The 27,990-nt window shown below is 49.4% G+C and overlaps 2 protein-coding genes across 2 annotated transcripts in view; both read right to left on the minus strand.

Moving 5' to 3' along the window:
• Positions 1-27,990, minus strand: part of ADCY5 (adenylate cyclase 5) — a 984,560-nt gene that overhangs the window by 368,651 nt on the left and 587,919 nt on the right. The gene's annotated exons all lie outside the window — the stretch shown is intronic.
• On the minus strand, positions 5,133-7,039 carry LOC134945044 (uncharacterized). The gene is made up of 3 exons (XM_063934062.1): positions 6,502-7,039; positions 6,289-6,411; positions 5,133-6,214 (listed from the first exon to the last, which is right to left on the minus strand). The coding sequence occupies exons 1-3, from the start codon at positions 6,860-6,862 to the stop codon at positions 5,790-5,792; spliced, it is 909 nt and encodes a 302-aa protein (XP_063790132.1). The 5' UTR covers positions 6,863-7,039; the 3' UTR covers positions 5,133-5,789.

Raw genomic sequence — 27,990 nt, forward strand, 5'->3', positions numbered from 1 at the left:
TATATGCAGTACCCCCTTGACAAATGTCTGAACTTCAGGAACTGAAGCTAGTTCTTTCTGGAAGAAAATCGACAGGGCCGAAATTTGAACCTTAATGGACCCTAATTTTAGGCCCATAGACAGTCCTGTTTGCAGGAAATGCAGGAAAAGACCCAGTTGAAATTCCTCTGTAGGGGCCTTCCTGGCCTCACACCACGCAACATATTTACGCCAAATACGGTGATAATGTTGCACAGTTACATCCTTCCTGGCTTTGATCAGGGTAGGGATGACTTCATCCGGAATGCCTTTTTCCTTCAGGATCCGGCGTTCAACCGCCATGCCGTCAAACGCAGCCGCGGTAAGTCTCGGAACAGACAGGGTCCCTGCTGGAGCAGGTCCTTTCTTAGAGGTAGAGGCCACGGGTCCTCCGTGAGCATCTCTTGAAGTTCCGGGTACCAAGTCCTTCTTGGCCAATCCGGAGCCACGAGTATAGTTCTTACTCCTCTCCTTCTTATGATTCTCAGTACCTTGGGTATGAGAGGCAGAGGAGGGAACACATACACTGACTGGTACACCCACTGTGTTACCAGAGCGTCCACAGCTATTGCCTGAGGGTCCCTTGACCTGGCGCAATATCCGTCTAGTTTTTTGTTGAGGCGGGACGCCATCATGTCCACCTTTGGTTTTTCCCAACGGTTCACAATCATGTGGAAGACTTCTGGGTGAAGTCCCCACTCCCCCGGGTGAAGATCGTGTCTGCTGAGGAAGTCTGCTTCCCAGTTGTCCACTCCCGGAATGAACACTGCTGACAGTGCTATCACATGATTTTCCGCCCAGCGAAGAATCCTTGCAACTTCCGTCATTGCCCTCCTGCTTCTTGTGCCGCCCTGTCTGTTTACGTGGGCGACTGCCGTGATGTTGTCCGACTGGATCAACACCGGCTGACCCTGAAGCAGAGGCCTTGCTTGACTTAGGGCATTGTAAATGGCCCTTAGTTCCAGGATATTTATGTGAAATAACGTTTCCATGCTTGACCACAAGCCCTGGAAATTTCTTCCCTGTGTGACTGCTCCCCAGCCTCTCAGGCTGGCATCCGTGGTCACCAGGACCCAGTCCTGAATGCCGAATCTGCGGCCCTCTAGAAGATGAGCACTCTGCAACCACCACAGGAGAGACACCCTTGTCCTTGGAGACAGGGTTATCCGCTGATGCATCTGAAGATGCGATCCGGACCATTTGTCCAGCAGATCCCACTGAAAAGTTCTTGCGTGGAATCTGCCGAATGGAATCGCTTCGTAAGAAGCCACCATTTTTCCCAGGACCCTTGTGCATTGATGCACTGACACTTGGCCTGGTTTTAGGAGGTTCCTGACTAGCTCGGATAACTCCCTGGCTTTCTCCTCCGGGAGAAACACCTTTTTCTGGACTGTGTCCAGAATCATCCCTAGGAACAGCAGACGTGTCGTCGGAATCAGCTGCGATTTTGGAATATTTAGAATCCACCCGTGCTGTCGTAGTACTACTTGAGATAGTGCTACTCCGACCTCTAACTGTTCCCTGGACCTTGCCCTTATCAGGAGATCGTCCAAGTAAGGGATAATTAAGACGCCTTTTCTTCGAAGAAGAATCATCATTTCGGCCATTACCTTGGTAAAGACCCAGGGTGCCGTGGACAATCCAAACGGCAGCGTCTGAAACTGATAATGACAGTTCTGTACCACAAACCTGAGGTACCCTTGGTGAGAAGGGCAAATTGGGACATGGAGGTAAGCATCCTTGATGTCCAGAGACACCATATAGTCCCCTTCTTCCAGGTTCGCTATCACTGCTCTGAGTGACTCCATCTTGAATTTGAACCTTTGTATGTAAGTGTTCAAGGATTTCAGATTTAAAATAGGTCTCACCGAGCCGTCCGGCTTCGGTACCACAAACAGCGTGGAATAATACCCCTTTCCCTGTTGTAGGAGGGGTACCTTGATTATCACCTGCTGGGAATACAGCTTGTGAATGGCTTCCAATACCGCCTCCCTGTCGGAGGGAGACGTTGGTAAAGCAGACTTCAGGAACCGGCGAGGGGGAGACGTCTCGAATTCCAATTTGTTCCCCTGAGATACTACCTGCAGGATCCAGGGGTCCACTTGCGAGTGAGCCCACTGCGCGCTGAAATTCTTGAGACGGGCCCCCACCATGCCTGAGTCCGCTTGTAAGGCCCCAGCGTCATGCTGAGGACTTGGCAGAAGCGGGGGAGGGCTTCTGTTCCTGGGAAGAGGCTGCCTGCTGCAGTCTTTTTCCCCTTCCTCTGCCCCGGGGCAGATATGAGTGGCCTTTTGCCCGCTTGCCCTTATGGGGACGAAAGGACTGAGCCTGAAAAGACGGTGTCTTTTTCTGCTGAGAGGTGACCTGGGGTAAAAAGGTGGATTTCCCAGCCGTTGCCGTGGCCACCAGGTCCGATAGACCGACCCCAAATAACTCCTCCCCTTTATACGGCAATACTTCCATATGCCGTTTGGAATCCGCATCACCTGACCACTGTCGCGTCCATAACCCTCTTCTGGCAGAAATGGACAGCGCACTTACTCTTGATGCCAGAGTGCAAATATCCCTCTGTGCATCTCGCATATATAGAAATGCATCCTTTAAATGCTCTATAGTCAATAATATACTGTCCCTGTCCAGGGTATCAATATTTTCAGTCAGGGAATCCGACCAAGCCACCCCAGCACTGCACATCCAGGCTGAGGCGATTGCTGGTCGCAGTATAATACCAGTATGTGTGTATATACTTTTTAGGATATTTTCCAGCTTCCTATCAGCTGGTTCCTTGAGGGCGGCCGTATCAGGAGACGGTAACGCCACTTGTTTTGATAAGCGTGTGAGCGCCTTATCTATCCTAGGGGGTGTTTCCCAACGCGCCCTAACCTCTGGCGGGAAAGGGTATAATGCCAATAATTTTTTAGAAATTAGCAGTTTTTTATCGGGGGAAACCCACGCTTCATCACACACCTCATTTAATTCATCTGATTCAGGAAAAACTACGGGTAGTTTTTTCACACCCCACATAATACCCTTTTTTGTGGTACTTGTAGTATCAGAAATGTTCAAAACCTCCTTCATTGCCGTGATCATGTAACGTGTGGCCCTACTGGAAAATACGTTTGTTTCCTCACCGTCGACACTGGAGTCAGTGTCCGTGTCTGGGTCTGTGTCGACCATCTGAGGTAACGGGCGCTTTAGAGCCCCCGACGGTGTTTGAGACGCCTGTACAGGTAATAACTGATTTGCCGGCTGTCTCATGTCGTCAACAGTCTTTTGTAAAGTGCTGACGCTATCACGTAATTCCTTCCATAAGACCATCCAGTCAGGTGTCGACTCCCTAGGGGGTGACATCACCATTACAGGCAATTGCTCCGCCTCCATACCATTTTCCTCCTCATACATGTCGACACAACGTACCGACACACAGCACACACACAGGGAATGCTCTGATAGAGGACAGGACCCCACTAGCCCTTTGGGGAGACAGAGGGAGAGTTTGCCAGCACACACCAGAGCGCTATATATATACAGGGATAACCTTATATAAGTGTTTTTCCCTTATATAGCTGCTGTATTGATTTATCTGCCAAATTAGTGCCCCCCCTCTCTATGTTTTACCCTGTTTCTGTAGTGCAGGACTGCAGGGGAGAGTCAGGGAGCTTCCCTCCAACGGAGCTGTGAGGGAAAATGGCGCCAGTATGCTGAGGAGATAGGCTCCGCCCCCTTCTCGGCGGCCTTTCTCCCGCTTTTTTAAGGAAAAACTGGCAGGGGTTAAATGCATCCATATAGCCCAGGAGCTATATGTGATGTATTTTTTGCCATCTAAGGTATTTTTATTGCGTCTCAGGGCGCCCCCCCCCAGCGCCCTGCACCCTCAGTGACCGGAGTGTGAAGTGTGCTGAGAGCAATGGCGCACAGCTGCGGTGCTGTGCGCTACCTTATTGAAGACAGGACGTCTTCTGCCGCCGATTTCCCGGACCTCTTCTGTCTTCTGGCTCTGTAAGGGGGCCGGCGGCGCGGCTCTGGGACCCATCCATGGCTGGGCCTGTGATCGTCCCTCTGGAGCTAATGTCCAGTAGCCTAAGAAGCCCAATCCACTCTGCACGCAGGTGAGTTCGCTTCTTCTCCCCTTAGTCCCTCGGTGCAGTGAACCTGTTGCCAGCAGGATTCACTGAAAATAAAAGACCTATACTTAAACTTTTTCACTAAGCAGCTCAGGAGAGCCACCTAGTGTGCACCCTTCTCGTTCGGGCACAAAAATCTAACTGAGGCTTGGAGGAGGGTCATAGGGGGAGGAGCCAGTGCACACCAGGTAGTCCTAAAGCTTTTACTTTTGTGCCCAGTCTCCTGCGGAGCCGCTATTCCCCATGGTCCTTTCGGAGTTCCCAGCATCCACTAGGACGTCAGAGAAAAATGAAATGTAATAAAAAAAAAATAGTTTGTTCTTCTTTACATTCTTTTCTTGTGTAGATATCTGTGGGGGGGGGGGAAAGCATATTAAGTAAAGACACTAATGTCATGTTCATTCCTTTCCCAAGAACATTTGTGGAACCACACAGCCCAGCATGACCCATTGCTGGGTTGTGTGGTTCCACAAAGGCAGGCGGTCCAAAGTGGAATAGTGGTGTCAGTGGTCAGCACTTTGACACGCCTGCACTTGTGGAACCACACAGCCCAGCATGACCCATTGCTGGGTTGTGTGGTTCCACAAAGGCAGGCGGTCCAAAGTGGAATAGTGGTGTCACTGGTCAGCACTATGACACGCCTGCACTTGTGGAACCACACAGCCCAGCATGACCCATTGCTGGGTTGTGTGGTTCCACAAAGGCAGGCGGTCCAAAGTGGAATAGTGGTGTGAGTGGTCAGCACTTTGACACGCCTGCACTTGTGGAACCACACAGCCCAGCATGACCCATTGCTGGGTTGTGTGGTTCCACAAAGGCAGGCGGTCCAAAGTGGAATAGTGGTGTCAGTGGTCAGCACTTTGATATGCCTGCACTTGTGGAACCACACAGCCCAGCATGACCCATTGCTGGGTTGTGTGGTTCCACAAGGGCAGGTGGTCCAAAGTTTCTTGAATATATACATTGAAACATGGCTCTACTCACCTTGGTACGCACAACACGAACTATGCCGTCCACTTCAATTTTCCACCCAATCCTATGAATAAGCCAAAAACAAACACTAGTGAATAGTAAATTCACACAACAGTGAAAGCCTATTGTACACCAATACAAAAAGGATTTTTTGGGTAAAAAAGTGGTATCAGAATAGCTGTTTGGCCCATCATACATGTAGCCACAATGAGCTTTCATCCGTTACCACACGCGCCCGCATACATGCCCGCGCATGTATGCCTAGACATAAAGCTCCTTGGTAGTACCCGGTCATGGGTGGGGGAGCCCAACACATATAAAACAATAGTAAGAAAAAAAAAAAACTAATGGGAGGGGGAGAAAGGGATACATGAAAAACATAACAGTAAATAAAACAATACGACCGGGCTATGGTGGTTGTCTGTCCGGATCCTCGTCTTCCTCCTGAAGGGGCGTCGATGCCCTAGGCGGCTGGGTAGTGGGTTGACTTAGCCTCGGTGCCCGTGCGGGTGTAGATGTTGCGGCCGGTGTTGGTGGTGGAGGCATCTGGTGGGTGGGGTACATCCCTGTATATCCTTGGTACAGCTGTGACCGTCTATACCAGGATGTTGGTGGAGGAAGGGAAATAGGCGTCCATGTGGCTTGTGATGGCGAAAGTGGTGGATCACCAGCGTGTTAACGAGCTGGCTCTGGGAGCTTATCGTACATCATCTGCAGTGTGGTTGCGATGATCTGTTGGCTGGATGCCGAATGTCGATGGCTCTCCGACATGTTGTCTACACTGTGTGCCAGGCATGATGTGTTGTCCACCAGCTTGGTCATGGATGTGGCCAGAACGTGAAGGATGTCCATAGTCTCCCTGTGATCTTCTCGTCTGGTCTTTTGAATTTCGGCCGTGCTGTCGGCATGAGCCTTCTGCATTTCAGCCAGACCGTTTGCCATCTTCTCCATTGTCCTCTCAATGGAGTCTAGTCTGGTTCCAACGACATTCGTGTAAGTATCCTGGCGGGAAGTAATCTCGGATGCCAGGGTGTGTACCCTCTGAACATTTGAGGGATCCTGCCCTTCCTGTACGTCAGCCACCAATTGCATTTGTGCAGCTGAAAAGAATATTAGAAATTATTATACACATTCATACATTTGTTTGAAGGCTCACAATTCGATATTTACTCACACAGGGATGTAGAAACAGCAGGCTGCTGCACTTCCACCTCGTCGTCCGACGAATCCTGTAGGAGATCCGGCCTGAAGAATGAACCAATCCCCGACGCAAGTCCGCTGCTGGTCCGTGGCACCTCTGTTTGCAAAAGAAAAAAAAATTTAAGTTAATAAACTATTCAAAAATGGTACCCCTCCCATCCCCCCCCCCAAAAAAATAAATACAAACCTTCTCCATCCGGTGGTGCCGCTGCTCCAGGAGCTTCACTTGTCCTTAATTCTGGAGACTTTTCAAGGGTCTGGCTGGATACTTCTGCATGGCTGTCTTCAAACCCAAGAAAAGTCTCATCCGTTAACCCTGTAGACTCAAACAGTTCGGGTGATGGGTCCACAAGGGTAGTGTCTTGTTGAGGCTCTTCGGTCACAGTCCCAGAGCTCCTGGAGAGATGACGATCTGGTGATGGCCTGCGCGCAGGAGATGTAGTTTGGCGCCCATCTGGTGGTGTGGTCGCCGACGGTGTCTGGCGCACAGGTGATGTTCTGCGCGCTGATGTCTGGCGCGCAGGTGATGGTCTGCGCGCTGACGACATCTGGGCGTGCAGGTGACTTACTGCGCGATGACGATGTGTGGCGCGCAGGTGATGATCTGCGCGCTCCCGATGCTTGCTGCGCAGGTGATGGTCCGCGCGCTGCTGCCGATGCCTGCTGCGCAGGTGATGGTCTGCGCGCTGGCGATGTCCTGCGCGCAGGTGTTGTCCTCTGGGCAGGCGTGTCTGTGAAAAAAAAAAAACACATTAGCAAATACAAAAATTAATTTTTTTAGTACAGCTCATCTGAATGTATTCTTACCATCAGGCCTCCTTTTGGACTGCTTGTCTCCCGCCGTCTTCCATCTTCTGGGCGGTTCTTCCTCCTCGGGAAAGCCAGCAGGACAGCTAGAGTCCACACCTCCGCGAACTCCTTCGACCATGGCAGGTTCATGCGCCTTTTAATAACGTTCTCCCAGGGTAGCCACTTCAGATTGAGAGCCGGACCACCTCCCGTAGCTGTCTCATGTCGGCGCTGAATCCCCATCTTCTTCTTGGTCTGTCTGCGGCAATCACTGTACCGCTTCATGCAGTTTCTGGTGCTCCGGCGGTTTCCAGATACTGCAGTGACTTGTCTCGCGATGGCATCCCAGAGGTTTCGCTGGGTCTTAGCTGCTGTGGTCTGTGCCCTTGGTCCATACAGAACGTCCTAGGACATGTCGACGCCATCCACTAGGGCACAGTTTTCCGCCTCAGTGTATCTGGGTCCACGCGGCTTCTTCGGTCCTGCATCTTCACCAGAGGCTTCCTCCTCCGACTGCTCCTCTGGCTGGCTTCTTGCCTTTAGGGATTAAAAACAAACAAACATGCATTTACTAAGATTGGTATGTACCTGTGAGTGTCAGTATCCCTAGCAGTGCGCAAAGATACCTGTAGGTGTGCATGGCAGTGCGCAAATTAGGGTGTGTCAAGTTGGATGCTATTGTGTCTGCAGGTGTTGTCAGTATTTACCTGTCTAGGCTTTTTCTTTTTCTTTGACTTCTCCATTTGGTCCCTTGACGACCGCGGCTGGTCACTGCATGCCTGGTCGGTCGTATCCTCCTCCTGGGTCGGCTCCCACTCCTCGTTGCTATGCAGGGACAGTTCTTCTGAGGGGTGGGGGGAAGGGGTGGATCGGGGCCGCTTGTCCCTGGACATCTCTGTTGTAAAAAGAAGAAAAAAATAAGAATTTACTTACCGATAATTCTATTTCTCATAGTCCGTAGTGGATGCTGGGGACTCCGAAAGGACCATGGGGAATAGCGGCTCCGCAGGAGACTGGGCACAAAGTAAAAGCTTTAGGACTAGCTGGTGTGCACTGGCTCCTCCCCCTATGACCCTCCTCCAAGCCTCAGTTAGGATACTGTGCCCGGACGAGCGTACACAATAAGGAAGGATTTTGAATCCCGGGTAAGACTCATACCAGCCACACCAATCACACCGTACAACTTGTGGTCTAAACCCAGTTAACAGCATGATAACAGAAGGAGCCTCTGAAAAGATGGCTCACAACAACAATAACCCGATTTTTGTAACAATAACTATGTACAAGTAATGCAGACAATCCGCACTTGGGATGGGCGCCCAGCATCCACTACGGACTATGAGAAATAGAATTATCGGTAAGTAAATTCTTATTTTCTCTAACGTCCTAGTGGATGCTGGGGACTCCGAAAGGACCATGGGGATTATACCAAAGCTCCCAAACGGGCGGGAGAGTGCGGATGACTCTGCAGCACCGAATGAGAGAACTCCAGGTCCTCCTCAGCCAGGGTATCAAATTTGCAGAATTTAGCAAACGTGTTTGCCCCTGACCAAGTAGCTGCTCAGCAAAGTTGTAAAGCCGAGACCCCTCGGGCAGCCGCCCAAGATGAGCCCACTTTCCGTGTGGAATGGGCTTTTACAGATTTTGGCTGTGGCAGGCCTGCCACAGAATGTGCAAGCTGAATTGTACTACAAATCCAACGAGCAATCGTCTGCTTAGAAGCAGGAGCACCCAGCTTGTTGGGTGCATACAGGATAAACAGCGAATCAGATTTTCTGACTCCAGCCGTCCTGGAAACATATATTTTCAGGGCCCTGACTACGTCCAGCAACTTGGAATCCTCCAAGTCCCTAGTAGCCGCAGGCACCACAATAGGCTGGTTTAAGTGAAATGCTGAAACCACCTTAGGGAGAAATTGAGGACGAGTCCTCAATTCTGCCCTGTCCGTATGAAAAATTAGGTAAGGGCTTTTATAGGATAAAGCCGCCAATTCTGAGACACGCCTGGCTGAAGCCAGGGCTAACAGCATTACCACTTTCCATGTGAGATATTTTAAGTCCACAGTGGTGAGTGGTTCAAACCAATGTGATTTTAGGAATCCCAAAACTACATTGAGATCCCAAGGTGCCACTGGAGGCACAAAAGGAGGCTGTATATGCAGTACTCCCTTGACAAACGTCTGAACTTCAGGAACAGAAGCCAGTTCTTTTTGGAAGAATATTGACAGGGCCGAAATTTGAACCTTAATGGACCCTAATTTGAGGCCCATAGACAGTCCTGTTTGCAGGAAATGCAGGAAACGACCCAGTTGAAATTCCTCTGTAGGGGACTTCCTGGCCTCGCACCACGCAACATATTTACGCCAAATACGGTGATAATGTTGTATGGTTACATCCTTCCTGGCTTTGATCAGGGTAGGGATGACTTAATCCGGAATGCCTTTTTCCTTTAGGATCCGGCGTTCAACCGCCATGCCGTCAAACGCAGCCGCGGTAAGTCTTGGAACAGACATGGTCCCTGCTGGAGCAGGTCCTTTCTTAGAGGTAGAGGCCACGGGTCTTCCGTGAGCATCTCTTGAATTTCCGGGTACCAAGTCCTTCTTGGCCAATCCGGAGCCACGAGTATAGTCTTTACTCCTCTCCTTCTTATGATTCTCAGTACTTTTGGTATGAGAGGAAGAGGAGGGAACACATACACTGACTGGTACACCCACGGTGTTACCAGAGCGTCCACAGCTATTGCCTGAGGGTCCCTTGACCTGGCGCAATATCTGTCCAGTTTTTTGTTGAGGCGGGACGCCATCATGTCCACCTTTGGTTTTTCCCAACGGTTCACAATCATGTGGAAGACTTCTGGGTGAAGTCCCCACTCCCCCGGGTGAAGATCGTGTCTGCTGAGGAAGTCTGCTTCCCAGTTGTCCACTCCCGGAATGAACACTGCTGACAGTGCTATCACATGATTCTCCGCCCAGCGAAGAATCCTTGCCACTTCCATCATTGCCCTCCTGCTTCTTGTGCCGCCCTGTCTTGTTTACGTGGGCGACTGCCGTGATGTTGTCCGACTGGATCAACACCGGCTGACCCTGAAGCAGAGGTCTTGCCTGACTTAGGGCATTGTAAATGGCCCTTAGTTCCAGGATATTTATGTGAAGTGACGTTTCCATGCTTGACCACAAGCCCTGGAAATTTCTTCCCTGTGTGACTGCTCCCCAGCCTCTCAGGCTGGCATCCGTGGTCACCAGGACCCAATCCTGAATGCCGAATCTGCGGCCCTCTAGGAGATGAGCACTCTGTAACCACCACAGGAGAGACACCCTTGTCCTTGGAGACAGGGTTATCCGCTGATGCATTTGAAGATGCGATCCGGACCATTTGTCCAGCAGATCCCACTGAAAAGTTCTTGCGTGGAATCTGCCGAATGGAATCGCTTCGTAAGAAGCCACCATCTTTCCCAGGACCCTTGTGCATTGATGTACTGACACTTGGCCTGGTCTTAGGAGGTTCCTGACTAGGTCGGATAACTCCTTGGCTTTCTCCTCCGGGAGAAACACCTTTTTCTGTACTGTGTCCAGAATCATCCCTAGGAACAGCAGACGTGTCGTCGGAATCAGCTGCGATTTTGGAATATTTAGAATCCATCCGTGCTGTCGTAGTACTACTTGAGATAGTGCTACTCCGACCTCTAACTGTTCTCTGGACCTTGCCCTTATCAGGAGATCGTCCAAGTAAGGGATAATTAAGAAGCCTTTTCTTCGAAGAAGAATCATCATTTCGGCCATTACCTTGGTAAAGACCCGGGGTGCCGTGGACAATCCAAACGGCAGCGTCTGAAACTGATAGTGACAGTTCTGTACCACAAACCTGAGGTACCCTTGGTGAGAAGGGCAAATTGGGACATGGAGGTAAGCATCCTTGATGTCCAGAGACACCATATAGTCCCCTTCTTCCAGGTTCGCTATCACTGCTCTGAGTGACTCCATCTTGAACTTGAACCTTTTTATGTAAGTGTTCAAGGATTTCAGATTTAAAATGGGTCTCACCGAGCCGTCCGGCTTCGGTACCACAAACAGCGTGGAATAATACCCCTTTCCCTGTTGTAGGAGGGGTACCTTGATTATCACCTGCTGGGAATACAGCTTGTGAATGGCTTCCAATACCGCCTCCCTGTCGGGGGGAGACGTTGGTAAAGCAGACTTCAGGAACCGGCGAGGGGGAGACGTCTCGAATTCCGATTTGTACCCCTGAGATACTACCTGCAGGATCCAGGGGTCCACTTGCGAGTGAGCCCAATGCGCGCTGAAATTCTTGAGACGGGCCCCCACCGTGTCTGAGTCCGCTTGTAAGGCCCCAGCGTCATGCTGAGGACTTGGCAGAAGCGGGGGAGGGCTTCTGTTCGTGGGAAGAGGCTGTCTGCTGCAGTCTTTTTCCCCTTCCTCTGCCCCGGGGCAGATATGAGTGGCCTTTTGCCCGCTTGCCCTTATGGGGACGAAAGGACTGAGCCTGAAAAGACGGTATCTTTTTCTGCTGCGAGGTGACTTGGGGTAAAAAGGTGGATTTTCCAGCCGTTGCCGTGGCCACCAGGTCCGATAGACCGACCCCAAATAACTCCTCCCCTTTATACGGCAATACTTCCATATGCCGTTTGGAATCCGCATCCCCTGACCACTGTCGCATCCATAATCCTCTTCTGGCAGAAATGGACATCGCACTTGCTCTTGATGCCAGAGTGCAAATATCCCTCTGTGCATCTCGCATATATAGAAATGCATCCTTTAAATGCTCTATAGTCAATAATATATTGTCCCTGTCCAGGGTATCAATATTTTCAGTCAGGGAAACCGACCAAGCCACCCCAGCACTGCACATCCAGGCTGAGGCGATTGCTGGTCGCAGTATAATACCAGTATGTGTGTATATACTTTTAAGGATATTTTCCAGCCTCCTATCAGCTGGTTCCTTGAGGGCGGCCGTATCAGGGGACGGTAACGCCACTTGTTTTGATAAGCGTGTGAGCGCCTTATCTACGCTAGGGGGTGTTTCCCAACGCGCCCTAACCTCTGGCGGGAAAGGGTATAATGCCAATAATTTTTTAGAAATTAGCAGTTTTTTATCGGGGGAAACCCACGCTTCATCACACACCTCATTTAATTCATCTGATTCAGGAAAAACTACGGGTAGTTTTTTCACACCCCACATAATACCCTTTTTTGTGGTACTTGTAGTATCAGAAATGTTCAAAACCTCCTTCATTGCCGTGATCATGTAACGTGTGGCCCTACTGGAAAATACGTTTGTTTCCTCACCGTCGACACTGGAGTCAGTGTCCGTGTCAGTGTCTGTATCGACCTGAGGTAACGGGCGTTTTATAGCCCCTGACGGTGTTTGAGACGCCTGTACAGGTTTTAACTGATTTGCCGGCTGTCTCATGTCGTCAACAGTCTTTTGTAAAGTGCCGACACTATCACGTAATTCTTTCCATAAGACCATCCAGTCAGGTGTCGACTCCCTAGGGGGTGACATCACTAACACAGGCAATTGCTCCGCCTCCACACCATTTTCCTCCTCATACATGTCGACACAGCGTACCGACACACAGCACACACACAGGGAATGCTCTGATAGAGGACAGGACCCCACTAGCCCTTTGGGGAGACAGAGGGAGAGTTTGCCAGCACACACCAGAGCGCTATATATATATATATAGGGATAACCTTATATAAGTGTTTTTCCCTAATATAGCTGCTGTATATATTAATATGCCAATTTAGTGCCCCTCCTCTCTTGTTTTACCCTGTTTCTGTAGTGCAGGACTGCAGGGGAGAGTCAGGGAGCCTTCCTCCAACGGAGCTGTGAGGAAAAAATGGCGCTTGTGTGCTGAGGAGATAGGCTCCGCCCCCTTCTCGGCGGCCTTTCTCCCGCTTTTTTGTGGAAAACTGGCAGGGGTTAAATACATCCATATAGCCCAGGAGCTATATGTGATGTATTTTTAGCCATTTAAGGTATTTTCATTGCGTCCCAGGGCGCCCCCCCCCAGCGCCCTGCACCCTCAGTGACCGGAGTGTGAAGTGTGCTGAGAGCAATGGCGCACAGCTGCGGTGCTGTGCGCTACCTTATTGAAGACAGGACGTCTTCTGCCGCAGATTTTCCGGACCTCTTCACTCTTCTGGCTCTGTAAGGGGGCCGGCGGCGCGGCTCCGGGACCCATCCATGGCTGGGCCTGTGATCGTCCCTCTGGAGCTAATGTCCAGTAGCCTAAGAAGCCCAATCCACTCTGCACGCAGGTGAGTTCGCTTCTTCTCCCCTTAGTCCCTCGATGCAGTGAGCCTGTTGCTAGCAGGTCTCACTGAAATTAAAAAAACCTATTTAAACTTTTACTCTAAGCAGCTCAGGAGAGCCACCTAGATTGCACCCTTCTCGTTCGGGCACAAAATCTTAACTGAGGCTTGGAGGAGGGTCATAGGGGGAGGAGCCAGTGCACACCAGCTAGTCCTAAAGCTTTTACTTTGTGCCCAGTCTCCTGCGGAGCCGCTATTCCCCATGGTCCTTTCGGAGTCCCCAGCATCCACTAGGACGTTAGAGAAATATATGTTTACAAATTGAACACACATTTCAAAATTACATGCAACCACATGTCATGCTGCTGGGACCCCAGTTCTCAAGCAGGACCAAACACACACAAAAAAATAAAAAATAAAAAGAATAGAAAAAAAAAAGCCAAATAAGCCAAAACCCCCGTACAAGCATCCCTGCACATACTGGAGGTCAACCAGTGCTAACACAAAATGGCTGACACAAACAAAATGGCTGACACAGTCACCCCAAACAAGCCAAAAAGCATCCCTGCACATTCTGGAGGTACACCAGTGCTAAAATAGGAGCAAAAAAACATGTTTGGCAAACAAACGACATGACATGTCGACCGCATGGCTGACACAAACTTGCTCCAAGTCACCCCAAACTAGCCAAAAAGCATCCCTGCACATTCTGGTGGTACACCAGTGCTAAAATAGGAGCAAAGAAACATGTTTGGCAAACAAACGACATGACATGTCGACCGCATGGCTGACACAAACTTGCTCCAAGTCACCCCAAACTAGCCAAAAAGCATCCCTGCACATGCTGGAGGTACACCAGTGCTAAAATAGGAGCAAAAAAATAAGATTTTACTCACCGGTAAATCTATTTCTCGTAGTCCGTAGTGGATGCTGGGGACTCCGTAAGGACCATGGGGAATAGACGGCTCCGCAGGAGACTGGGCACATCTAAGAAAGATTTAGGACTATCTGGTGTGCACTGGCTCCTCCCCCTATGACCCTCCTCCAAGCCTCAGTTAGGAACTGTGCCCGGAAGAGCTGACACAATAAGGAAGGATTTTTGAATCCCGGGTAAGACTCATACCAGCCACACCAATCACACCATATAACACGTGATAGGAACCCCGGTTAACAGTATGATAACAAATGGAGCCTCTGAAGAGATGGCTCACAACAAAACCCGATTTTTGTAACAATAACTATGTACAGGTATTACAGACAATCCGCACTTGGGATGGGCGCCCAGCATCCACTACGGACTACGAGAAATAGATTTACCGGTGAGTAAAATCTTATTTTCTCTGACGTCCTAGTGGATGCTGGGGACTCCGTAAGGACCATGGGGATTATACCAAAGCTCCCAAACGGGCGGGAGAGTGCGGATGACTCTGCAGCACCGAATGAGAGAATTCCAGGTTCTCCTCAGCCAGGGTATCAAATTTGTAGAATTTTGCAAACGTGTTTGCCCCCGACCAAGTAGCTGCTCGGCAAAGTTGTAAAGCCGAGACCCCTCGGGCAGCCGCCCAAGATGAGCCCACCTTCCGTGTGGAATGGGCTTTTACAGATTTAGGCTGTGGTAAGCCTACCGCAGAATGCGCCAGCTGAATAGTGCTACAAATCCAGCGCGCAATAGACTGCTTAGAAGCAGGAGCACCCAGCTTGGTGGGTGCATACAGGATAAACAGCGAGTCAGTCTTTCTGACTCCAGCCGTCCTGGAAATATACATTTTTAGGGCCCTGACTACGTCCAGCAACTTGGAATCCTCCAAGTCCCTAGTAGCCGCAGGCACCACAATAGGTTGGTTCAAGTGAAAAGCTGAGACCACCTTTGGGAGAAACTGAGGACGAGTCCTCAATTCTGCCCTATCCATATGGAAAATCAGATAAGGGCTTTTACAAGACCAAGCCGCCAGTTCTGAAACCCGCCTGGCCGACGCCAAGGCCAACAGCATGACCACTTTCCACGTGAGATATTTTAAATCCACAATCTTAAGTGGTTCGAACCAATGTGATTTCAGGAATGCCAAAACCACATTGAGATCCCAAGGTGCCACTGGGGGCACAAAAGGAGGCTGAATATGCAGTACTCCTTTGACAAAAGTCTGAACTTCGGGCAGTGAAGCCAGTTCTTTTTGGAAGAAAATCGACAGAGCCGAAATCTGGACCTTTATGGACCCCAATTTGAGGCCCAACGTCACCCCTGCTTGCAGGAAGTGCAGGAATCGACCCAGTTGAAATTCCTCTGTCGGGGCCTTCATGGCCTCACACCAAGCAACATATTTTCGCCAAATGCGGTGATAATGTCTTGCGGTGACATCCTTCCTGGCTTTGATCAGGGTAGGGATGACTTCCTCCGGAATACCCTTTTCCTTCAGGATCCGGTGTTCAACCGCCATGCCGTCAAACACAGCCGCGGTAAGTCTTGGAACAGACAGGGTCCCTGCTGCAGCAGGTCTTGTCTGAGCGGCAGAGGCCAAGGGTCCTCTGTAAGCATCTCTTGAAGTTCCGGGTACCAAGCTCTTCTTGGCCAATCCGGAACCACGAGTATGGTTTTCACTCCTCGCCTTCTTATTATTCTCAGTACCTTGGGTATGAAAGGTAGAGGAGGAAACACATAAACCGACTGGTACACCCATGGTGTCACTAGAGCGTCCACCGCTATCGCCTGAGGGTCTCTCGACCGGGCGCAATATCTTTTCAACTTCTTGTTGAGGCGGGACGCCATCATGTCTACCTGTGGTTTTTCCCACCGGTTGACCAGCATTTGGAAGACTTCTGGATGAAGTCCCCATTCTCCCGGGTGGAGGTCGTGCCTGCTGAGGAAGTCTGCTTCCCAGTTGTCCACTCCCGGAATGAACACTGCCGTCAGTGCTAACACATGATTCTCTGCCCATCTGAGAATCCTTGTGGCTTCTGCCATCGCCATCCTGCTTCTCGTACCGCCCTGTCTGTTTACATGGGCGACCGCCGTGATGTTGTTTGACTGGATCAGTACCGGCTGGTTTTGAAGCAGGGGTCTTGCCTGGCTTAGGGCATTGTATATGGCCCTTAGCTCCAGGATATTTATGTGAAGAGAAATCTCCTGATTTGACCACAGTCCTTGGAAATTTCTTCCCTTTGTGACTGCTCCCCAGCCCCGAAGGCTGGCATCCGTGGTCACCAGGACCCAGTCCTGTATTCCGAATCTGCGGCCCTCTAGTAGATGAGCCCTCTGCAGCCACCACAGCAGCGACACCCTGGTTCTGGCCGATAGGGTTATCCGCTGTTGCATCTGGAGATGGGACCCGGACCATTTGTCCAACAGGTCCCACTGGAACGTCCTTGCGTGGAACCTTCCGAATGGAATTGCTTCGTACGAAGCTACCATTTTTCCCAGGACTCGTGTGCATTGATGTACCGACACTTTTCCTGGTTTTAGAATGTCTCTGACCAGAGATGACAATTCCTCGGCTTTTTCCAGTGGAAGAAACACTCTTTTCTGGTCTGTGTCCAGAATCATTCCCAGGAACAGAAGACGTGTCGTCGGGACCAGCTGTGACTTTGGAATGTTTAGAATCCAGCCGTGCTGTTGTAGCACTTCCTGAGAAAGTGCCACCCCCACTATCAACTGTTCTTTGGACCTCGCCTTTATCAGGAGATCGTCCAAGTACGGGATAATTAAAACTCCCTTCTTGCGAAGGAGTATCATCATTTCGGCCATTACCTTGGTAAAGACCCTCGGTGCCGTGGATAACCCGAACGGCAGCGTCTGGAACTGATAGTGACAGTCCTGTACCACAAATCTGAGGTACTCCTGGTGCGGAGGGTAAATGGGGACATGCAGGTACGCATCCTTGATGTCCAGGGATACCATGTAATCCCCCTCCTCCAGGCTCGCAATAACCGCCCTGAGCGATTCCATCTTGAACTTGAACCTTTTGATATAAGTGTTCAAGGTTTTTAAATTTAAGATGGGTCTCACCGAACCGTCCGGTTTCGGTACCACAAACATTGTGGAGTAGTAACCCTTTCCTTGCTGAAGGAGGGGTACCTTGACGATCACTTTCTGTGAATACAGTTTTTGAATAGCCCTGGCAGAGGGAGTTGCCGGCAAGGCAGATTTTAGGAAACGGCGGGGGGGAGACGTCTCGAATTCCAGCCTGTACCCCTGAGATACTACTTGAAGGACCCAGGGATCCACTTGTGAGAGAGCCCACTGTGTGCTGAAAAACCTGAGACGTGCCCCCACCGTTCCCGATTCCGCCTGAGCAGCCCCAGCGTCATGCTGTGGACTTACCGGACGCAGGGGAGGACTTCTGCTCCTGGGAACTAGCTGTGTGCTGCAGCTTTTTCCCCCTTCCTCTGCCCCTCGGCAGAAAGGATGAGCCTCTAGCCCGCTTATTTTTCTGGGGCCGAAAGGACTGTACCTGATAATACGGTGCTTTCTTTTGCTGTGGGGTAGCCTGTGGCAAAAAAGTCGATTTCCCAGCAGTAGCTGTGGAAACGAGGTCTGAAAGACCTTCCCCAAAAAGTTCCGCCCCTTTATAGGGTAAAACTTCCATGTGCCGCTTGGAGTCGGCATCACCTGACCATTGCCTAGTCCATAACCCCCGTCTGGCGGCAATGGACATAGCGCTTATTTTTGATGCCAGCCGGCAAATATCCCTCTGTGCCTCACGCATGTATAAGACCGCGTCTTTTATATGGTCAATCGTTAGCAAAATATTGTCCCTATCCATGGTATCAATGTTTTCCGACAGGGAGTCTGACCACGCAGCAGCAGCACTGCACATCCAAGCTGATGCAATAGCGGGTCTCATTATAATGCCAGTGTGTGTGTATATAGCTTTTAGGGTACTTTCCAGCTTTCTATCAGCCGGTTCTTTTAGGGCGGCCGTATCCGGAGACGGTAGTGCCACCTTCTTTGATAAGCGTGTCAATGCTTTATCTACCCTAGGGGGTGTTTCCCAGCGTGACCTATCCTCTGGCGGGAAAGGGTACGCAGCCATTAACCTTTTAGAAATGATCAATTTCTTATCTGGGGAAGTCCACGCTTCCTCACACACCTCATTTAATTCGTCAGATGCAGGAAAAACTACTGGTAGTTTTTTCTCACCAAACATAATACCCTTTTTTGTGGTACCTGGGGTATCATTAGAAATGTGTAAAACATTTTTCATAGCCTCAATCATATAACGGGTCGATCTATTGGAGGGTACACTCGTCTCATCATCGTCGACACTGGAGTCGGTATCCGTGTCGACATCTGTATCTGTCATCTGAGGTAGCGGGCGTTTTATAGCCCCTGATGACATTTGAGACGCTTGGACAGGCACAAGCTGAGTAGCCGGCTGTCCTATGTCGTCAAACCTTTTATGTAAGGAGCTGACACTGTCACGTAATTCCTTCCATAAGTCCATCCACACTGGTGTCGACCCCGCAGGGGGTGACATCACATTCACAGGCATTTGCTCCGCCTCCACATCATTATCCTCATCATACATGTCGACACACAGCAGACACACAGGGAATGCTCTTACAGAGGACAGGACCCCACAAAGCCCTTTGGGGAGACAGAGGGAGAGTATGCCAGCACACACCAGGGCGCTATATAACACAGGGATATCACTATACAGTGTTTTCCCCTATAGCTGCCTATAATATATATATACTGCGCCTAAATTGTGCCCCCCCTCTCTTTTTTACCCTTTCTGTAGTGCAGGACTGCAGGGGAGATCCAGGGAGCTTCCTTCCAGCGAAGCTGTGAGGGAATAATGGCGCCAGTGTGCTGAGGGAGTTGGCTCCGCCCCTTTTTCGGTGGGCTTTCTCCCGCTATTTTATCGTTTCTGGCAGGGGTTAATATACACCTATATAGCCTCTGGGGCTATATATGGTGTTAGTTTTGCCAGCCAAGGTGTTATTATTGCTGCTCAGGGCGCCCCCCCCAGCGCCCTGCACCCATCAGTGACCTCAGTGTGTGGTGTGCATGAGGAGCAATGGCGCACAGCTGCAGTGCTGTGCGCTACCTTGGAGAAGACTGAAGTCTTCAGCCGCCGATTTTCCGGACCACCTTCTTGTTTCTGGCTCTGTAAGGGGGACGGCGGCGCGGCTCCGGGAACGGACGACGAGGTCGGGTCCTGTGTTCGATCCCTCTGGAGCTAATGGTGTCCAGTAGCCTAAGAAGCCCAAGCTACCACCACTTAGGTAGGTTCGCTTCTTCTCCCCTTAGTCCCTCGTTGCAGTGAGCCTGTTGCCAGCAGGTCTCACTGAAAATAAAAAACCTAACAAACACTTTCTTCCTAGGAGCTCAGGAGAGCCCCTAGTGTGCATCCAGCTCAGCCGGGCACAGAAATCTAACTGAGGCTTGGAGGAGGGTCATAGGGGGAGGAGCCAGTGCACACCAGATAGTCCTAAATCTTTCTTAGATGTGCCCAGTCTCCTGCGGAGCCGTCTATTCCCCATGGTCCTTACGGAGTCCCCAGCATCCACTAGGACGTCAGAGAAAACATGTTTGGCAAACAAACGACATGACATGTCGACCGCATGGCTGACACAAACTTGCTCCAAGTCACCCCAAACTAGCCAAAAAGCATCCCTGCACATTCTAAAGGTACACCAGTGCTAAAATAGGAGCAAAAAAACATGTTTGGCAAACAAACGACATGACATGTCGACCGCATGGCTGACACAAACTTGCTCCAAGTCACCCCAAACTAGCCAAACAGCATCCCTGCACACTCTGGAGGCACACCAGTGCTAAAATAGGAGCAAAAAAACCTGTTTTAGCAAACAAACGACATCACATGTCGACCACATTGATACCGACATGCACTAAAATAACCCCAAACAAGACAAAAAACATCCCTGCACATGCTGGAGGTACACCAATGCAAAAGCATGACCCAAAAAGTCATTTTAAGAAGAAAAAAAAACGTGAAAAACTACCCCAAAACACAAAACTCCCCCAAAAAATGCAGCAATACAAGCAGGAGCTATACACATACCTGCACACATATATATACATACCCCAAACACCCCAAAGACATACCCCAAACTCCCCATGTACACCTCACGGCAACCCCCACTACACAAACGCATACATGCAACACCAGACCCACATGTGGTACTTACCTAAAAATGTAGAAATCGCTCCAAAAATGACTCTCCTCCGGGGTAACAGGTATCCTCCTGTCTGTCCTGGATTAAAGCCTGCTGGGTGTCCAAACGATACCACAGCAAACAACCAATTTGCTAGCTCTGCACCTCCACACACCTCTCTGCAGGTTCACAAAATGGCACGCAGCAAACAAGCCCTAATAAAGGGCTGCAAACGGCGGGGTCTAATTCAGGACGCCCACTACTCGCCAATTGGTCCGTTATTCGCCAAGGGGAGTGTCGAATGCGTTTTGTATTGCATATGGTGAATTCATGGTCCCGGCGGGAGGGCTGCGGCTGTCGAGTACAGTCGAATATTTAAACTGACGAAAAAAAGGCGCAATTTGTCTGGAATTGCATATACCCCATAGAGAGAGAGAGAGAGAGAGAGATTATGTGTGTGTATACAAATATATATATATATATTTATATTGTGTGTATATATGTCTCTCTCTTTCATACACACACACACACACACACACACACACACACACACACACCAAACATACATACATACATACACACACACACACACACACACACACACACACACACACACACACACACCAAACATACATACATACACACACACACACACACACACACACACCAAGCATACATACATACACACACACACACACACACACACACCAAACATACATACATACACACACACACACACACACACACACACACACACACCAAACATACATACATACATACATACACACACACACACACACACACACACACACACATACCCAGGGCCCGGCCGAGAGGAGACAGGAAGTCAGGTCTTCCGAACATTCTATGCAGAGAGCTCTGCAGACAAGAGCTCGCTGCAGCAGCTGTGATCGTGATCACGGTAGCGGTTTGTAGTGAGAGGGAGACACCACTGTCTCCGTCCCTGGAAAAAAAAAGAATTTGTCAGATCTGGGGGCGTTCTGGTTACTCAGATACCTCCCGTGTGAGCCACTGGGTTACAGTCAATGAAATGTATTTTTACCATTAATCTATAGTTGATTTTCTTACCAGTATATGCCAACTGCACCATATATGTAATTGCGTAACAATGGTGAAAACTAGTATTGAGATACACAATAGGGCTGGATGCTTGGGTGAAGTAACCAAAAGTAATTTTGATTTAAAAAAAATAAAAATGGATTATATTATCAAACTACACAAAATATCAACTAAAGCACATTTTCTGTAGAAGCACAAAACAAAATAGTTAAATCAATGTATAGTGCTCTTGGCCTGATACGTGTGTGTAAGTAAAGCAAAAAAGCAAGCAAATAAGTAAAACCATGGTAAACTACAGGTGGGGCAGATGTAACATGTGCAGAGAGATTAAGATTTGGGTGGGATGTGTTCAAATTGAAATCTATATTGCAGTGTAAAAATAAAACTGTCTAACATTTATGTGCTACATGTATGTATGACCTGAAGAGTGATTGTATTACACTTTAATGGACTGAATTGACTTAATTAACTGTTTGAAAAGTTGGAAAGAATATCAAACACATGTGTTTACTACACAATTATTACCCGTCTTCTTTCTTTCAGTCTTTTTGGACTATTTTCCCAGGAAAGGGCTCAACATGTAGGTAAGTATATGCTATTTACAGGGGCGGATTGGCCCACCAGGACAGATTCCGATGAGCCGGTCCCATACCCCCCCCTCAGCCAGGCTGATTCACACTCAAGCTGGGCTGGCTCACACTGCTTCCAGTTCTTGTGGTTCATTGGAACGCAATCCGGAAGTTAGGCTAGCGGGCACTTCCAGGTGCTGCTAGCCGTGAAAAGTGGTGAAGCTGTTCTACCAACTGGGGACCTGGAGAAAGTTAACCAGCCCAGCAGTATCCCCTCCCTGGCCCCGGCCAAGGGTCACTTCAACGAGCCCGGCCCGGGAGCAGCAGCATAGCGATGGTTGGAGCCGGGTTTACTACACCTGCTGCCACCCCAGCTCCCGCACTCTCACTGAACTGGCCAGAGCAGTGACTGAGCACTGAAGGGGACCCGGCAGAGAGGTTATTTTAATTACATTATTTGCATTATCATGATGGTGTAAGGGTTAGGGCGTCCCCGGTCACAGTGTATGGTTTGGGGACGGACAGGAGCAGGATGTACCTTGTTCTCAGGATGCCAGCTGATAAGGCTGCACTCACAGCCAGCCCTGGGACAATCTCTAATGCAAAGTCTTTCAGCCCTATAGCTGCCCAATGTCTGTCCACGATGATGGGCCTATTTATGTAATGCGGTGGCTACGTATGTAATCTGTTGGCTACGTATGTAGGGGGTCATTCCGAGTTGATCACTCGCTGCCGATTTTCGCATTGCAGCGATCAGGTAAAAAAATGGCAAAACTGCGCATGCGTCGCAATGTGTACGCGCGTCGTACGGGTGCAAAGAGCATTGTTGTTGTGCACTGGATCTAGCGAAGATTCCATTCGCACAGCCGATCGCAAGGAGATTGACAGGAAGAGGGCGTTTATGGGTGTCAACTGACCATTTTCTGGGAGTGTTTTGAAAAAAACAGGCATGTCCAGGCGTTTGCAGGGCGGGTGTCTGACGTAAATTCCGGGACCTCTGGATTCATCGCACAGGATAAGTAACTACAGGGCTGGTCTTGTTCTGCACAAAATGTTTTTGTACCGGTTGGCTGCACAGGCATTTGCACACTTGCAAAGCGAAAATACACTCCCCCGTGGGTGGCGACTATGCGTTTGCACGGCTGCTAAAAGTAGCTAGGGAGCGATCAACTCAGAATGACCCCCGTAATGTGGTGCTATTTGTGTAATGAGGTGCTATACGTGTAGTACGGTGCTATACCTGTAATGTGGTGCTATTTGTATTATTTGGTGCTATTCATGTAATGTGGTGCCATTCATGTAATAATGTGGTGGCTATGTATGTAATATGGTGGCTATGTATGTAATCAGGGGCGGATTGGCCACTGGGACAGATTCCACTGTGCTGGTCCCCTGTGTCTGTGTTTCACTACTTGTATGTGCTCCCTCGCTGTACTGTGCTGTATGTAGTGTGTACTCTCCCTCCCTGTACTGTGCTGTATGTAGTGTGTGCTCTCCCTCCCTGTACTGTGCTGTATGTAGTGTGTGCTCTCCCTCCCTGTACTGTGCTGTATGTAGTGTGTGCTCCCCCTCCCTGTACTGTGCTGTATGTAGTGTGTGCTCTCCCTCCCTGTACTGTGCTGTATGTAGTGTGTACTCTCCCTCCCTGTACTGTGCTGTATGTAGTGTGTGCTCTCCCTCCCTGTACTGTGCTGTATGTAGTGTGTGCTCTCCCTCCCTGTACTGTGCTGTATGTAGTGTGTGCTCCCCCTCCCTGTACTGTGCTGTATGTAGTGTGTGCTCTCCCTCCCTGTACTGTGCTGTATGTAGTGTGTGCCCCCTCCCTGTACTGTGCTGTATGTAGTGTGTACTCTCCCTTCCTGTACTGTGCTGTATGTAGTGTGTGCTCCCTCCCTGTACTGTGCTGTATGTAGTGTGTGCTCTCCCTCCCTGTACTGTGCTGTATGTAGTGTGTACTCTCCCTCCCTGTACTGTGCTGTATGTAGTGTGTGCTCTCCCTCCCTGTACTGTGCTGTATGTAGTGTGTGCTCTCCCTCCCTGTACTGTGCTGTATGTAGTGTGTGCTCCCTCCCTGTACTGTGCTGTATGTAGTGTATGCTCTCCCTCCCTGTACTGTGCTGTATGTAGTGTGTGCTCCCCCTCCCTGTACTGTGCTGTATGTATTGTGTGCTCTCCCTCCCTGTACTGTGCTGTATGTAGTGTGTGCTCCCTCCCTGTACTGTGCTGTATGTAGTGTATGCTCTCCCTCCCTGTACTGTGCTGTATGTAGTGTGTGCTCCCCCTCCCTGTACTGTGCTGTATGTAGTGTGTGCTCTCCCTCCCTGTACTGTGCTGTATCTAGTGTGTGCTCTCCCTCCCTGTACTGTGCTGTATGTAGTGTGTGCTCTCCCTCCCTGTACTGTGCTGTATGTAGTGTGTGCTCCCTCCCTGTACTGTATGTAGTGTGTATTCCCCCTCCCTGTACTGTGCTGTATGTAGTGTGTGCTCTCCCTCCCTGTACTGTGCTGTATGTAGTGTGTGCTCTCCCTCCCTGTACTGTATGTAGTGTGTGCTCCCTCCCTGTACTGTGCTGTATGTAGTGTGTGCTCCCCCTCCCTGTACTGTGCTGTATGTAGTGTGTGCTCCCTCCCTGTACTGTGCTGTATGTAGTGTGTGCTCCCCCTCCCTGTACTGTGCTGTATGTAGTGTGTGCTCTACCTCCCTGTACTGTGCTGTATGTAGTGTGTGCTCTCCCTCCCTGTACTGTGCTGTATCTAGTGTGTGCTCCCCCTCCCTGTACTGTGCTGTATGTAGTGTGTGCTCCCTCCCTGTACTGTGCTGTATGTAGTGTGTGCTCCCTCTCCCTGTACTGTGCTGTATGTAGTGTGTGCTCTCCCTCCTTGTACTGTGCTGTATGTAGTGTGTGCTCCCCATCCCTGTACTGTGCTGTATGTAGTGTGTGCTCCCTCCCTGTACTGTGCTGTATGTAGTGTGTGCTCCCCCTCCCTGTACTGTGCTGTATGTAGTGTGTGCTCTCCCTCCCTGTACTGTGCTGTATGTAGTGTGTGCTCTCCCTCCCTGTACTGTGCTGTATGTAGTGTGTGCTCTCCCTCCCTGTACTGTGCTGTATGTAGTGTGTGCTCCCTCCCTGTACTGTGCTGTATGTAGTGTGTGCTCCCCCTCCCTGTACTGTGCTGTATGTAGTGTGTGCTCTCCCTCCTTGTACCGTGCTGTATGTAGTGTGTGCTCCCCCTCCCTGTACTGTGCTGTATGTAGTGTGTGCTCCCTCCCTGTACTGTGCTGTATGTAGTGTGTGCTCCCCCTCCCTGTACTGTGCTGTATGTAGTGTGTGCTCTCCCTCCCTGTACTGTGCTGTATGTAGTGTGTGCTCTCCCTCCCTGTACTGTGCTGTATGTAGTGTGTGCTCCCCCTCCCTGTACTGTGCTGTATGTAGTGTGTGCTCCCTCCCTGTACTGTGCTGTATGTAGTGTGTGCTCCCCCTCCCTGTACTGTGCTGTATGTAGTGTGTGCTCTCCCTCCCTGTACTGTGCTGTATGTAGTGTGTGCTCTCCCTCCCTGTACTGTGCTGTATCTAGTGTGTGCTCCCCCTCCCTGTACCGTGCTGTATGTAGTGTGTGCTCCCTCCCTGTACTGTGCTGTATGTGGTGTGTGCTCCCTCCCTGTACTGTGCTGTATGTAGTTTGTGCTCTCCCTCCCTGTACTGTGCTGTATCTAGTGTGTGCTCCCTCCCTGTACTGTGCTGTATGTAGTGTGTGCTCCCTCCCTGTACTGTGCTGTATGTAGTTTGTGCTCTCCCTCCCTGTACTGTGCTGTATGTAGTGTGTGCTCTCCCTCCCTGTACTGTGCTGTATGTAGTGTGTGCTCCCTCCCTGTACTGTGCTGTATGTGTGTGTGCTCCCTCCCTGTACTGTGCTGTATGTAGTGTGTGCCCCCTCCCTGTACTGTGCTGTATGTAGTGTGTGCTCCCTCGCTGTACTGTGCTGTAAGTAGTGTGTGCTCTCCCTCCCTGTACTGTGCTGTATGTAGTGTGTGCTCTCCCTCCCTGTACTGTGCTGTATGTAGTTTGTGCTTTCCCTCCCTGCACTTTGAAACATATAAGGTTAGAAAAAAGGGGTTTGTAGAATGAAAAATCAATAAAACCAGAAGTAGAGTAAAGGCATGACTGCAGTGTCAGTAGACACTGAAAGTGGGCATATCAGTCCTTGTATATTCAGACGTGCGGATGTACATTAGGGAAGGTCATTGTAGCAGCATATGCATAAAGTCGCAGGTAAACATTATAACGTTAAGTGAAGGAGATCCCAAATGTGTCTATCTCAGTATCAGGACCTCTGAGGAGTGACCCCGCCCTCTTGACAGGCACCTCCCCCTCAACAGACTCCGCCCCCATTAGGGCTGCTTCCATAAATTTCCCAGGCTGGTGTTCGATCCCAATCCGCCCCTGGCTATTTAATTAGTAAATTAGGTATTCAAAACAGTTACTAAACTATAGTGAGATTATATAAACAACTACAAGCACATTACCTATAGTCTTACTATACTATACCTATTACAAATTGTAGTGCATGCAATACAAACACCTCTTATAATAAAAAGTAGAAAACCTACCTATCTGGGTACCTATAATCAGAATACAGATGCCGGAATACCAACACTGTTTGGAATGCCGACGCCGATATCCCAACATGGACTGAAATGCCAGCACCGGGAACCCAACCGCTGGAGTCTCGATCTAGGTCTGCTGCCACTTTGCACTGGTAAACTGTGTGTGTGTGTGGTGTGGGGGGGGGGGGTGCAGTTTAGGTTTAGGCAGCGGGGCAAGGGTCAGGCTGCAAAAGGAGTGGGGAGGTTAGGGTTAGGCTGTGGAGAGAGAGCTAGGCACCACCGGGGAGGAATATGGTTAGGCTGCAGGGGAGGGAGGATTAGAGTTAGACACCACCGTGGAGGGTTAGGGTCAGGATGTGGGGAAAGAGGATTAGGAGGATCCTGATACCATTTTATATTTATACTTAGATTTTTATATATATATATATATATATATATATATATATATATATAAAACAAAAAAGGGAAATACTGCGCCACAAATGAAAACAACACTCACAACCCTTTATAATGTAGCAGCTCTATAATGACACTCTCAATACATAGGGCGTCTGCTGGTCCCCAAAAATACAGGGATAGTAAATCCCTGAATTGTGTGGATCTATGAAGGAGAGGGATGGGGGGTAGCGACCAGTGGTGTCTAAAACAAATTCATAAGATATATTTAAATATTTAAAACATTTAATATCAGTTTTAACAATACAAGACTTTTTTTTTAAAATGGGATAAGAAGTAAATACACAATACATAAAAAGATCAAAGGTGAAGATATTAAAAAAAGTTCTTATCAAGGGGTAAAGGCATAGTGGGACTGGGCTTATATTTATACTAGTATTGGGACTTGAGTTGTGAGCAGTACTAGTATAAATATAAACCCAGTCCCACTATGCCTTTAGCCCTTGATGAAGTCTGTGTGACGAAACGCGTTGGTCATTGTTGCTGACCTCTGACTCAAATAAGAACTTATTTTAATATCTTGCACCTTTTATCTTTTTATGTATTGTGTATTTACTTCTTATCCCATTTAAAAAAAAAGTGTTGTATTGTTAAAACTGATATTAAATGTTTTAAATATTTAAATATATCTTATGAATTTGTTTTAGACAAATAATGACTCGTAAGCAGGTTTTCTGGTTAGACACAATGTCACACAGGTACATAACAGAAAATATACAAACATAAAAAGTCCTAGCACTACTTATTAATTAGCAATTAGTCTGCTGCAAAGGCTTACAGCCCCACT

The sequence above is a fragment of the Pseudophryne corroboree genome, chromosome 7, assembly GCF_028390025.1.
Source record: "Pseudophryne corroboree isolate aPseCor3 chromosome 7, aPseCor3.hap2, whole genome shotgun sequence".
Lineage (NCBI taxonomy): Eukaryota > Metazoa > Chordata > Amphibia > Anura > Myobatrachidae > Pseudophryne > Pseudophryne corroboree.